The sequence below is a fragment of the Mustela lutreola genome, chromosome 16, assembly GCF_030435805.1.
Source record: "Mustela lutreola isolate mMusLut2 chromosome 16, mMusLut2.pri, whole genome shotgun sequence".
NCBI lineage: Eukaryota > Metazoa > Chordata > Mammalia > Carnivora > Mustelidae > Mustela > Mustela lutreola.
In genome coordinates this window covers 18224929-18238286 of record NC_081305.1, presented here as the reverse complement: position 1 = coordinate 18238286, position 13358 = coordinate 18224929, and the positions used below count along the sequence as shown (strand labels likewise).

The 13358-nt window shown below is 37.5% G+C and overlaps 1 protein-coding gene across 16 annotated transcripts in view; it reads left to right on the top strand.

Moving 5' to 3' along the window:
• The window catches only part of LRRC36 (leucine rich repeat containing 36), a 78038-nt gene that overhangs the window by 24047 nt on the left and 40633 nt on the right, over nucleotides 1–13358 (top strand). For 12 of the 16 annotated variants that reach the window (XR_009348626.1, XR_009348627.1, XM_059151727.1 and 9 more), the window contains 3 exons: nucleotides 8259–8386; nucleotides 10891–11083; nucleotides 12083–12179. Coding sequence is in view for 13 of the 16 variants with exons in the window: in XM_059151727.1 (XP_059007710.1) it covers nucleotides 8259–8386; nucleotides 10891–11083; nucleotides 12083–12179 (418 nt within the window). In the remaining 3 variants the exon portion in view is untranslated. Of the gene's footprint in view, nucleotides 1–6917; nucleotides 6937–8258; nucleotides 8387–10890; nucleotides 11084–12050; nucleotides 12180–13358 lie in introns of those variants that run through there. The other 4 variants (XM_059151732.1, XM_059151731.1, XM_059151733.1 and 1 more) reach the window with 3 other exon arrangements.

Here is a 13358-nt window from a genome sequence, read left to right as displayed (position 1 = left end):
TCTATCTCACTCTCTCTCTCTCAAATAAATAAAATCTTTTTAAAAATAAAAATAATCACTTATAAACCTATAAATACTTAATAATGATTTCTTGATATTTCATCAAATGTAACTTGATATTCACCAACTGTCCTATAAAATGTTTCTGAATCAGGATCTATGTACTATCTACTGTAATTGGTTGATACTTGTCTTTTTAAAAAGTTTTTAATTCCAGTATAGTTAACATACAGTGTTATATTCATTTCAGGTATACAATATAATGATTCAACAGTTTCATGCCTCGCCCAGTGCTCACCATGACAATTGCACTCCTTAATCCCCATCACCTGTTTCACCCTTCTGGTCATCATCAGTTTGTTCTCAATAGTTGAAAGAGTCTGTTTCTTGGATTGTTTTTTCCCCTCTGCTCATTTGTTTTGTTTTTTAATTCCACATTTAAGTGAAATCATAAGGTATTTGTCTTTCTTTGACTTATTTCACTTAGCATTGTACAGTTGATATTTGTCTTAAATATTATTTGATCCATAGGTCCTCCATTCTTTTTTTCCTTGCATTTTCTATTATCCTTAAAGAAACTATGGCATTTACCCTGAATAGTTTCTTACAGTCTGGATTTTGCTCATTACATTCCTAAGATGTTTAACATTTTCCCCTGTTCTTGTTCCTATGAATTGCTAGTTAAGTGAAGCTTGATTTGATTCAAGTTTGTTTGTTTTTTGCAAGACTACTTCATAGGTGAGGGTATATGTTCTGTCATGAAGTATATAATTATCTGGTGATTTTTTGGTGATATTATCAGCTATTAAACATGACTGTGTAAAGTTCACTAATTAGGGATTGCAAAATGATAATTTTCTAATTCTGTGTTCCATTTTTATTAGTTGTAAGATGTATAAAAAGACATTTCCTGTTAACTATTTGGTTATCTTGAGGCACAGTGTGTACAGGAAAGACAGAATAAATACTATGATCTTTTTTTCAGCTTATTTTGAATTTTTGGAAAAATCAGTTTTTTTCTTAAAATCCTCTCAAAGTGACCAATAAGCTATTTTGTTTTGTTAGTGTCATTATAAATTCATGGACTTAAGTGTTTTTGGTGTGTTCTAATCTATTGCAATTATTACCATAATTGCTGCTGAACTTGTCCCAACTTTAGCTAGTGGGAAATCTTTCAGGTTGATTCTTGAGAGCTTTTTTTTTTTTTTAGTTTTTAGTTTTATTTATTTGACAGACAGAGATCACAAGTAGGCAGAGTGGCAGGCAGACAGAGAGAGAGGAGGAAGCAGGCTCCCCAGCAAGAAGAGAGCCCACTGTGGGGCTCAATCCCGGGACTCTGGGATCATGACCTGAGCCGAAGGCAGAGGCTTTAACCCACTGAGCTACCCAGACACCCCTCTTGAGAGCTTTTTTGATTTTATTTGTTTGAAACTCTTTCATCATTATAAACAAGCTTTATTTACTTATTTTTTATAAACAAGCTTTTTCACAAGTAAAATGTGGTTTGAGCCATTGGGATTCTGTAGCTCATATATTAAAATTGGACGGTTAGGGACGCCTGGGTAGTTCAGTTGGTTAAGCAGCTGCCTTGGGTTCAGGTCATGATGCCAGCGTCCTGGGATCGAGTATCACATCGGGCTCCTTGCTCAGCAGGGAACCTGCTTCTCACTCTGCCTCTGCCTGCCATTCTGTCTGCCTGTGCTCGCTCTCTCCCCCTCTCTCTCTGATAAATAAATAAAATCTTAAAAAAAAATTTTGAAATTGGACGGTTGTTCTGTTGTTCTTGACATCTATGACAGGCAGTGTTTGATTCTATCTCTGATCTATTTGTCTTCCCTCTCTTTATAAACATTGAAAGTGAATGCATAATCTCTTAAGAACTTGCACTTCATATGAATCATAAAGGAATATCACTGTGGCAGTTTAACATTTGAATGATAATTCTGGTTCCTTTAAAAAAATATTAAAATGTCTGCTCTTCTACACAGACTACAGTGAAAGGCATGAGAAATGCTGCAGGGCATTGATAGAAATTATAACTGACCTTAGCTTTTGTCCCATGATAACACATTCTTAGGGTACCAGATCATTGCATACTACAGGACTACCAATAAGCTGCACTCAAAGTCAGGAAAAAAAATTTTTGAAATATAATTCATCTACTACAAAATTTATTGTATATAATCTAGTGTCACTTAGTTCCTTGCTTAACCATTACCATTGTCTAGTTCCAGAACATTTTTATCAGCCACAAATGAAACCTTATACCCATTAGTCAGGCACTTCTCATTTCCAGCTTCCCCCTGAGACCCTCCCTGGCAATCACTAATCTGCTATGTGGATTTGCCTGTTCTGAATATTTCATATAAATATAATCATACAATATATAGCCTTTTATATCTGGCTTCTTTCACTTAGCATGATATTTTTAAGGTTCATCCATATTTTGACACATATGTGTACTTCATTTTTTTATTAATAGATTTTATTTTATTATTATTATTTTTTTAAGATTTTATTTATTTATTTGACAGAGAGAGATCACAAGTAGGCAGAGAGGCAGGCAGAGAGAGAGAGGAGGAAGCAGGCTCCCTGCTGAGCAGAGAGCCTGATGCGGAACTCGATCCCAGGACCCTGAGATCATGACCTGTGCCGAAGGCAGCGGCTTAACCCACTGAGCCACCCAGGCGCCCAATAGATTTTATTTTTAAAGCGTTTTTAGGTTTAGAGAAAAGCTGAGCAGAGAGTATAGAGAGTTCTGTAAAAGCTCCCTCTTCACCCCTCATACTTCCCCTACATCTCCCCAGTTTCCCCTTTTATAAGTACCTTGCATTTATGTGGTACATTTGTTATGACTGATGAACTAATACCAATATATGATTTTTTTTAAGATTTTATTTTTATTTATTTGACAGACAGAGATCACAAGCAGGCAGAGAGGCAGGCAGAGAGAAAGGAGCAAGCAGGTTCCGCACCGAGCAGAGAGCCCGATGAGGGATCCTGAGATCATGACCCGAGCCGAAGGCAGAGGCTTTAACCCACTGAGCCATCCAGGCACCCCCCAATATATTATTATGAACTGAAGCCTGTTGTTTACATTAAGATTCACTCCTTGTGTTGTTTGATGCTGTCGATTTTGACAAATATATAGTGTGTATACCATTTACTTCATAGGTGAGGGTATATATTCTATCATGAAGTATATAATTATCTGGTGGTCTTTTTGTGATATTATCAGTTAGTATCAAAAAGAATAGTTTTACTGTCCTAAATATCCCCTGTGCTCCATCTGTTCATCTTTCCCTTTCCACTCACTTCACCTCTAGCAACTACTCATCTTTTTACTGCTCCTCTCTACAGAATGTCATATAGTTGCAATCATTTAGTATGCAACCACTAACTTTTTTTAAAGATTTATTTATTTATTTGAGAAAGGGAGTGTGCATGCATGCAGGGATAGGGCAGAAGGAGAGGAAGAGAGAGAATCCCCCCCACCAGCAGTCTCCCCATTGAGCACAGAGTCCAGCACAGGGCTTCAAGGCTGAATCCCAGGATCCTGAGATCTCAACCTGAGCCGAAATCAAGAGATGGATGCTTAACCAACTGAGCTACCCAAGCATCCCGAACCACTAACCTTTTTAAAAAAATCTTTTTTTAAAGAAGATTTATTTATTTGACAGAGATCACAAGTAGGCAAAGAGAGATGGGGAAGCAGGCTCCGCACTGAGCAGAAAGCCCAATGCAGGGCTCAATCCCAGGACCCTGAAATCATGACCTGAGCCGAAGGCAGAGGCTTAACTCACTGAGCCACCCAGGTGCCCCTGAAATGACCTTTAATTTTTTTAAATATGAGTTCTATCTTTATTTTCAAATCTTCCTTTTCTTTCTGATAATTTTTCTGATTTTGTCTAATTTACATTTTTTCAGCAATTTTCAAACTCTTTGGTTTCAGAATATTAAAAAAATAGAGTGACATTGTTTTATATTCTTATAAATATCTTTAATGTCTTAATTGGAGACCTCTTGGGGTCTCATATCTGCTTTTGTATTAAATCTCTTAGGATTTGTTGTATTGGTTGAAAAAAATATATGTATATATCAAAGATTTTATTTATTTATTTATTTATTTATTTGTCAGAAAGAGAGAGAACCTGAGCACCTGAGCAGCATCGGGAGAGGAAAAAAGCAAGCTCTCCACTGAGCAGGGAGCTCAATGGAGGGCTCAATCCCAGGACTCTGGGATCATGACCAGAACCAAAGGGATATGCTTAACTGACTGAGGCACCCAGGCAACCCTGGTTAAAATATATTTTTTAAAAATGATGCCTCACACCGATAAGAGATTCTAAAAGGAGGGAGTGTTTTAATAGCATTTTCAATGAATTGTGGATATTCTTTTTTGATATAACATGAAAACTGGACAATTGGTAGTTTCTTACAGTTTTGTTGTATGTGGAATCTGAAACCATATCAGCATACTTTTTGTACTTTGTTGCATTAAATCCATTTTGGTACATCTTGCATTTTTAAAAAATTTTTATTTATTTTATTAGATTTTATTTATTTATTAAAGAGAGAGAGAGAATGCACACAAGCAGGGGGAGGGCAGAGGGAGAGGCAGGCTCCCCACTGAGCAGGAGCCTGAGGTGGGACTCCATCCCAGGACCCTGAGATCATGACCTGAGCCGAAGGCAGACACTTAACGACTGAGCCACCCAGCGTCCCACATCTTGCATTTAAATGGATCTTTTACCCATGCATGATTTTGTGATGTCATGCATCGGTCATTTGAAAAATATTAACTTACTGAGTTATGTAGTTCTTTCAAATGCTGATAAATTTCATTCTGGATAACATATAAAATAAAAATTTCATTTGTTAATATCCTCAATCTTGGGGCACCTGGGTGGCTCAGTGGCTTAAACGCCTGCCTTTGGCTCAGGTCATGATCCCAGGGTCCTGGGATTGAGCTCTACGTTGGGCTCCCTGCTGACACAGGGAACTGCTTCTCTCTCTCCTCTCCCCTTGTGTTCGCTCTCACTCTCTCTGTCTCTCTCTCTCTCAAATAAATAAATAAAACGTTTTTTAAAAGTATCATCAATCTCACTAAAAAGATCTTTAAAGGTCTATCACTTGTTTTCCTGAAATAACAATCTCACTTTGTTTTCAAGAAAATGCCTCCAGATATTCTAACTAACCAAATATTCTGACTAACCATCATGTATCAGGGCTTTTCAAGTAAAAATGGTATTCCAGATAAAAAGTAGCTAGTTAAGCTGGCATCTCAAAATCACAGTGGGGCTCCTGGGTGGGTCAGTCGGTTAAGCATCCGTCTCTTGATTTCGGCTCAGGTCATGATCTCAGGGTGGTGAGATTGAGCCCTGTTGGCTCTGTGCTCAGCTCCATGCTCAATCTCTTGAGCTGCTTCTTCTTCTTCTTCTTCTTCTTCTTCTCTCTCTCTCTCTCTCTGCCTCTCCCTCTGCATTTACTCTCTCTCTCTCTCAAATAAATAAATAAATCTTCTAAAATATTCACACAAATGTTTTCCCTCAGAGCATCCACCATACTTCAGTATGCAGCAGAAGTACTTCATGCATATTTCTCATTTAGTCACACAAATAAAAAGAACATGTGCTCAAGTTTCAAAATCAACAAAATTAACCATTTTTGCTGCTTTTTAAAGGGCATTCTTGGGGCACCTGGGTGGTTCGTTGGTTAAGCCTCTGCCTTCGGCTCAGGGCATGATCTCAGGGTCCTGGGATCAAGCCCCGCATCAGGCTCTCTGCTTAGCGGGGAACCTGCTTCCCCCTCTCTCTCTGCCTGCCTCTCCCCCTACTTGTGATCTTTGTCTGTCAAATAAATAAATAAAATCTTTTTTTTTTTAAAGGATATTCTTAAGTGAAACTGGCTATTTTTTTTTTTTAAATTGCGAGTATGTGATGGTAAAGAACACTATGACTGTGAATGTGTCTTGATTATCCTAAGGCCCAGTAGTTTTGCTTTTACACCATAGGTGCAACACTGGAAAAGCTAATTAATATTTTAGTATTACTATGAAAGGTTTTTTTTAAATAGTTTTGATTTTGTGGACCCCTGTGCATGTCTAAGGGACCTTCAGCAATCTGGGGACCACACTTTGATAACTGCTACATTTTGTTTTTATATCTTTTAGCTTGTTTCAAAATACTAAGTTAAGTTACAGTTTTCATTTGTAATGTATCTTTCTAGAGTGCTTTCATTCTTTAGGGATGCTTCTCTCTCTTTTTAAAAAAATATTTTCTTTATTTATTTTGACAGAGGTCACCAGCAGTCAGAGAGGCAGGCAGAGAGAGAGAGGGAAGCAGGCTCCCCGCCGAGCAGAGAGCCCAATGCGGGGCTTGATCCCTGGACCCTGAGATCATGACCTGAGTCAAAGGCAGAGGCTTTAACCCACTGAGCCACCCAGGCGCCCCTCTTTTTTCTTTTATTAACCCACATAAAGTGACTGTAATCCTTTCCTGTGGCTCTTTAAGTGCGGTTAAGTTTTCCTGTACTTTTACATGATAAGGGTAGGCCAGAATAGCTTTTCTAGTTTCAGAGTTTTAGAGCTCCCTCTCCTGTTATGTTCACAAAGTGCTAGAAAATGGAGCTTTATGTGTCCTGATATCTGCCATCTTTGCTTTTCTCCCCACTTGTACCTGTACCTTCTTTTTCTTTTGAACCTGTTGTTTCTATCCCATTCAATGTGGATTCTACTCCCACGAATTACTCCCTGATGTGGGTCTTGTCTTGAAAGCAATCTTCAGTTTATTACTTTTCAGAGTTTCAGGGTCCAGACTGCTCTAGCACCTTAAACTTTATTTCATTGCAGTCTCCTGGCACTCGCCTACAAATTGAATCTTGCAGAACCTCCTTCCAGTTTTGATTGCTATTGTATTTAGCCCACCACACTTGCCAGTGAGTTCCTATTGACAATTTTGAGATTTTCCTTTTTTTAGTGCTGTTAGAAGTCTAGTTGACTTTCTTCCATATATAGGATATATTATGTAAATATATATTATATTCTTTATACACACATACGTTTTTCCTTTTCCATACATACCACACATACCTTTCCGCACATACCTTTCCACACATACCTTTTCCCTCACTGTCTTAGAGATCTTTCCATGTGATCACCTACAAATCTACTTCATTGTTTTTAATAACTTTATACAATAATTAACACTTACATAGCAATTATGTATCAGGTACTGTTCTAAGTTTTGTATATATATTAATTTAATCATTACAGCATCTTATGAGTTAAATACTATTGTTATCCCTATTTTACAGATAAGGAATCTGAAGTACAGAGAGAGTAAATTACTTACAGAAAACCACAGATCTAGTACTTTGTCCATTGTATCCATCAACCATTATCTAGGACACCAGGTTCTACTCTTCTATGGGTAGACCCTGTGATCATTTTCTTTTCCCCCCTTTTTTTTGTTCTCTTTTTAAAATGATCCTCAACCTTTCTGCAACTGATACCCACGTGTATATATTATATATCCTGGCAAAGTTTTTTTTTTTTTTTAAAGATTTTATTTATTTATTTGACAGACAGAGATCACAAGTAGGCAGAGAGAGAGGAGGAAGCAGGCTCCCTGCTGAGCAGAGAGCCCGATGCAGGGCTCGATCCCAGGACTCTGGGATCATGACCTGAGCCGAAGGCAAAGGCTTTAACCCACTAAGCCACCCAGGCGCCCCTCCTGGCAAAGTTTTTTAAAGTATGATTTATAGGGCTAAATCCCAACAGTGGGATTGCTACATTTCTTCTTAAATTTGTTTTGAGAACTTCTGAAGACATATTACATCATGCAGGATGAATAGAGAAACACAAGGGTGCTGTAAAATCAAGGTTTGGTTTCATTGTATTAGGTGATATCACTGCTTTTAATTTTTTTTAAAGATTTTATTTATTTATTTGATAGAGATCACAAGTAGGCAGAGAGGCAGTCAGAGAGAGAGGAAGGGAAGCAGGCCCCCTTTGAGGCCCCGATTTGGGGCTCAATCCCAGGACCCTGAGATCATGACCTGAGTCGAAGGCAAAGGCTTTAACCCTCTGAGCCACACAGGTGCCCTGATATCACTGCTTTTAAAGGGAAAATCTGATCTTATGAATCTTGGATGTAGGTCCTTTCACAAATGGGGTATGGGAGGAAGGAAGAGCTATGTTCTCTGACTCTGTTGTTTAAGCAGAGTTCATATTATATATACTGGTGATCTCTTTTCAGAATTGGTGGAGTCTCTTTCATTGCAGGGATCTTATGCTGGAAAAATTCATTCCATTGGTGATGCCTTCAGAAATTTTAAAAACCTCCGATCCTTAGATTTATCAAGAAACTTGATCACAAGCCTGAAGGTAAGTACTATATTCTATGACTAGTCAGTTCAACCCAATTTATTTTAGCAGTACTAGTAGTAGTAGTAGTTGTAGTAGTAAGAAATAAGAGATAATGTCAGCCTGGGGGAATATAGGATCTTCCTTTTAAGTGTTTCCAAATGAAATTTTATTATTTGATGAAAACTCACTCAGCTTTATTCTATATTTGAAATTTTCTGGTATAAAATGTTGGGGAAATTTTCTTTTGTACTCGGGGAAAATGATATTAAATGATAACAGGCTAAGGCAATAGGACATATTTTTAATGTGTGTAAAAAATTACAAGGAGCACTTGTAAAAGTACAGATTCTTAGTTGCTACTCTGAGAGAGATTCTCAGTATGTCTGGGGTGGGCTCATGGTATACCTGGAGGATTCTGATGGTGTTGGTACATGGTATGGAAACATTGACCTAGATTATTCCTGTGGGTTTTTTCAAGAAGGAGGACATGGTGGTCTTGGAAACAAAGAAAAATCTCTAGATCAGGGGATGGGAGAGCAGAGGGCAAGACAAGAAAGTGGACAGGAGCAGGTTTGAGCAGTGTAAGGATTAGCAAATACACAAAGAGCTCTACAAACATAAGTGTGCACACACAGAGATGGAAGTTCTGTCTTTTTTGTGGTGGACCCCCAAATGGTATTTCTCCTACGTGTTCCCATTTTACCCACTTATATACCTGTCTTGATTAAGCCCTTCTTTGTGAGACTCAAGGTGAAAGACTCACAAATGCTATTCAGGATTAGTTAATGATCTCCTGGATTATCCTGCCAGTTTTGTGCTTTTAAGGGGATACTTATTCAACAAGACGGGCCAGACCCAAATCTGAAACAAAGGACCCTAAAAGAGAAGTTCAAGCAAGATTTCCAGCTAGGACTGGAAAAGCAGAAGCTGCAAGTTAAACTAGGTCGTTAGACTCTTCGGTAGCAGCCATTTGTATTTGGCCCATAAGTTTCAGAAAGCATAAGTTCAGATTTGCTTATGACTCCTCTTTTCACCTGTATGTATGCATGTTTGCTTGTTAATTTTCATGCTAAAAAATTGAGTGGACATTACCATAATTTGTTTTTATACTCGCATTCTTTATACTTCTGTAAATTGGGCAAAAAACTTTTGTGAAGACCAACATGTGTACACTGTTTGGCATATAAGAAGCACTTAGTAAATGTTTTCTCCACTTTTTTTGCATCTATGATTTATCTACATATGTTCATCTCTAGCAGTTCTGAATCATTTTACTTAATTTTCTCAGGGGATAAATGTTTTGTGATTATCTCTAGTATAATTTTGGGGAAAAGGTGAATTCATGCCAAGTGGGAAAAGTGAGAGGAAGATAGAAGTCATTTTCTTGACTTTTACACTGAGAGACATTAAAAGATTACTTGAGCTGGGCCATTAGACACATTTAAAGAGAGTCCTAATGGTGTACTGCGCTGAGAGTGAGGCCAAAGTCACTGACAACTATTCTTAACTACTGACCATTTCACAATGCAGAAGTTAATGGAATCCAAAAAAGCCAGAAAGAGATGAATCAAAGTGTAAACTGGGTTCTTTATTCAGAAATGCTTTGTGTACATCTTTGAGTTTTTAAATTTTCTGTAACAAGAGAATGGTGGTTTTGAATAACAGAAGAATAAAAAACATTATTTTATAAATTCATGATGGAAAATAATTTTACTGAAATTACTCTCAATGACAGAGTTCCTTCTATGGTATGCAGTTTTACTATAAAATGATGTGATTATACATATATGTACATGTTCTAAATTACTGTCCTGAAATTTAAAGTTGGGCAAAAGCAGAACTAGCCAAATGCATGAAAATCAAACAATTATTTTCAATAGTAAAATTCAGCAAAGAAGGTGTATTGTGACTTTTCCTCTCCAGTATCCCAGAGAAATGGAGGAGTGGGGTAATTCTGGAAGGGGAAACAAGGACAAGGACAAGAAGGGTACTAGACTGTTCCAACAAGGAAGACTTAGAGCGTTTTTTTGTTTTCCCACCTACTCCACTGACCCTAAACATGAGGCATTGAGATACAAGAACACACAACATACACACACTTAAAGTTTTTTTTTAATCATACTCTTCTTCCTCAGGACTATCTTTTTTGCCTATCTCCTTTCCTCTTGAAAATGGATGTGTTTCTGGGGTCAGGAGAGTGGATGTGGCAAAGGTGAGAGAAGGGCAAAAGTGACTTACTAGCTTAGCCACTGCAAGGGAGAGTGGTCGGCGAGCACCAGAAGTAGATGATCTGACTGCAGATATTTCCATGTCAGGTTTTTAAATATACTATACGTCTAGTGCCTGTGGGCTGATTGTTCTTATTCTTAGTCATCTAAATAAGAGTTTCAAACCTGCCTTTCTCATAGATGATTCAGGTAACATGTTTAAGGATGGAAGTAATAGTTATATTTCCACCTTTATCTGTGAGATTCCTAATCCTTACCTATGTGCAGTTTCATAATGTGGTCTTTTCCTTGCAGGGCATCCAGTATTTATGTTCACTCCAAGACCTGAATTTATATTATAACAACATTCCTTCATTAGTGGAGGTGTCCCGTCTACAGCCTTTACCCTTCCTCAGAGAACTAGATTTGAGACTCAATCCTGTTGTCAGGAAAGATACAGATTATAGGCTCTTTGCTGTGTACACGCTACAAACTCTGGAGAAACTGGGTGAGACCCTCCTCCCCTGTTCCTTGCCCCAGAATTTACATTAAACCAGCTGCCTCCTATCCTTTTGGGTGTTGGCCCACAGTGTGCACTGGCAGGATATATTTGTCTATTAGTCAATATTTATGTAATTCTTTTGTGTTGGCAGGATGTATGACGAGTCCTTTTTTTTATTGAATGACAATCTATGATTTTATCAGTTACTTCCAGCTTTAGTTTTCTTCAGTTGATGGTTTCACCACCACTTCCTCCCCAACAAAGAGTTTCCAGGTTGAGATTTATTTTTCCAGGTGCCCCAAATTTGCAACTATATTAGCAATAGAAAATGAATACAACTCCTCTTTGGGTCTTCGTTGACAAGGAACAATAAATATCCCTTCAAATGAGCTAGTCTGTATTTCTTTATAATTTTATTGTTGAGTATATATTTCTTATTGATATAAATTGAATTTATTCTTGGAGAAAGAAAGATTTCTCTTGCTTACTGGGGAAACTAATTTCTTTCAGAAACAGTGTAACTTTTTTTTCTTTTTTAAAGATTTTATTTATTTGACAGACAGAGATCACAAGTAGGCAGACAGGCAGGCAGAGTGGGGGTGGGAAGCAGGCTCCCCACCGAGCAGAGAGCTTGATAGAGGGCTGTATCCCAGTAGCCAAACCAAGCTGAAGGCAGAAGCCTAACCCACTGAGCCACCCAGGCGCCCCATCAGAAACAGTGTAACTTTCAGCAGACTACTAGGCCATTTGGATTGCTTGCTGCCTAAACTCTACTTTCCTGCAGTGGTAGCTATACCTATGTGGCAGTTGTTGCTATGGTATCCCTGTAGTCTCCCTGAGTTACTACTTGCTCCAGTGACAACATAATAGCATTATTTTGTGACCTGTCTCTAACAAAAGAATATGAGACTGATCTTTAGTTTTTACTCTGTGAATATGGTTTTCTGACCCACTACTGTTTACTCCAAAAAAGAAACATGCTCAGACCACGGTTTTTGCCTCCAGATGACCGAGCTGTGCGGGAAAGTGAGAGAAAAGCTGCCAAGCTGCATTTTAGTCAGTTGGGCAACAGCGAAAATTTTCTTTTAGAGGTGGAAAAAAGGTAAGACAATTACTTTAAAAAAAAATGTTTTAGTTTGGTTCAGACACAGATAGCAGTGAATTCCTACTTAATGCCTTCATTTTCAGTGGAAATCTCCACAAGTTGTAAGAATTCTCAGATCAGGAAAAAAAAAAAAAAACGTATCTATTCAACATACTGAAATTTATTCAGGATGAGAATCTGGCCCTCACAGGGAACATTTCTGCTTTCTTGAACTACTGGGTCTGCTTTGGGTATAATTATTATTTTTTTAAGATATTATTTAGTTGAGAGAGAGAGAGAATAAGCTGGGAGTAGGAGCAGAGGAAGAAGGAGAAGAATATTCCCTGCTGAGCAGGAAGCTCCATGAGATGTGGGGTTCAGATCACGACCTGAGCCAAAGGCAGATGCATAACAAACTGAGCCACCCAGGTGTCCCTGGATATAATTATTGATAATTCTCTAAAGCTGCTGTTCAAAGCTTACAGGTAGGGATACCATGAGATATCCTCCCCATAAATGCTTACCAACTCTTTCCTGAAGTTATAAATCAGTACGCAGTCTTTTCCTATTGAATTAGAAGGTTTTCATTACCAGGGAGATTAATTTCTTAAAAGATAAGGGAAACATTTTTCTACCAAATCAAAAGTAAACAGACCTTGAAGATCTAAAGTATCTGAATGGTAGATTTTTCTACTTCTTGTTACTAAAATCTGATCAAAATAAGATACCATGTATTCTACTCCAAAACTCATGCTCTTTATTCTTAAAAAGTAGCTTTATTATTTTTGAAAAGCAACTCCACTAAGTTTTACGTAATACAGAAAAATGCAGTGAAAATCACCCCATACTCTGTTACCAAGAGTTAACTACTACTAATGTTCAGTAGACATCCTTCTAGACATCTGTGTACCTACCAAAAGACAAATATACATGTGTCTGTTAGTATTGCTTTCTGGTGGTATAAGTAAAGCATTACTTATTATTGAGAATTTGGAAAGTACAGAAAGACCACAAGAAATAAATAAGCAATTCATATTTTCACCAATGAGAAGTAAACATTAATTATATTATAGTAAACATCCTCTTTGTCTTAGGTATATGTATGTGTGTTTATATATTATAATCTATGTTATATAATTGATCTCTAAATATACATTAATAATAAAATAATACTTATATATTATTTTATAGTAATTT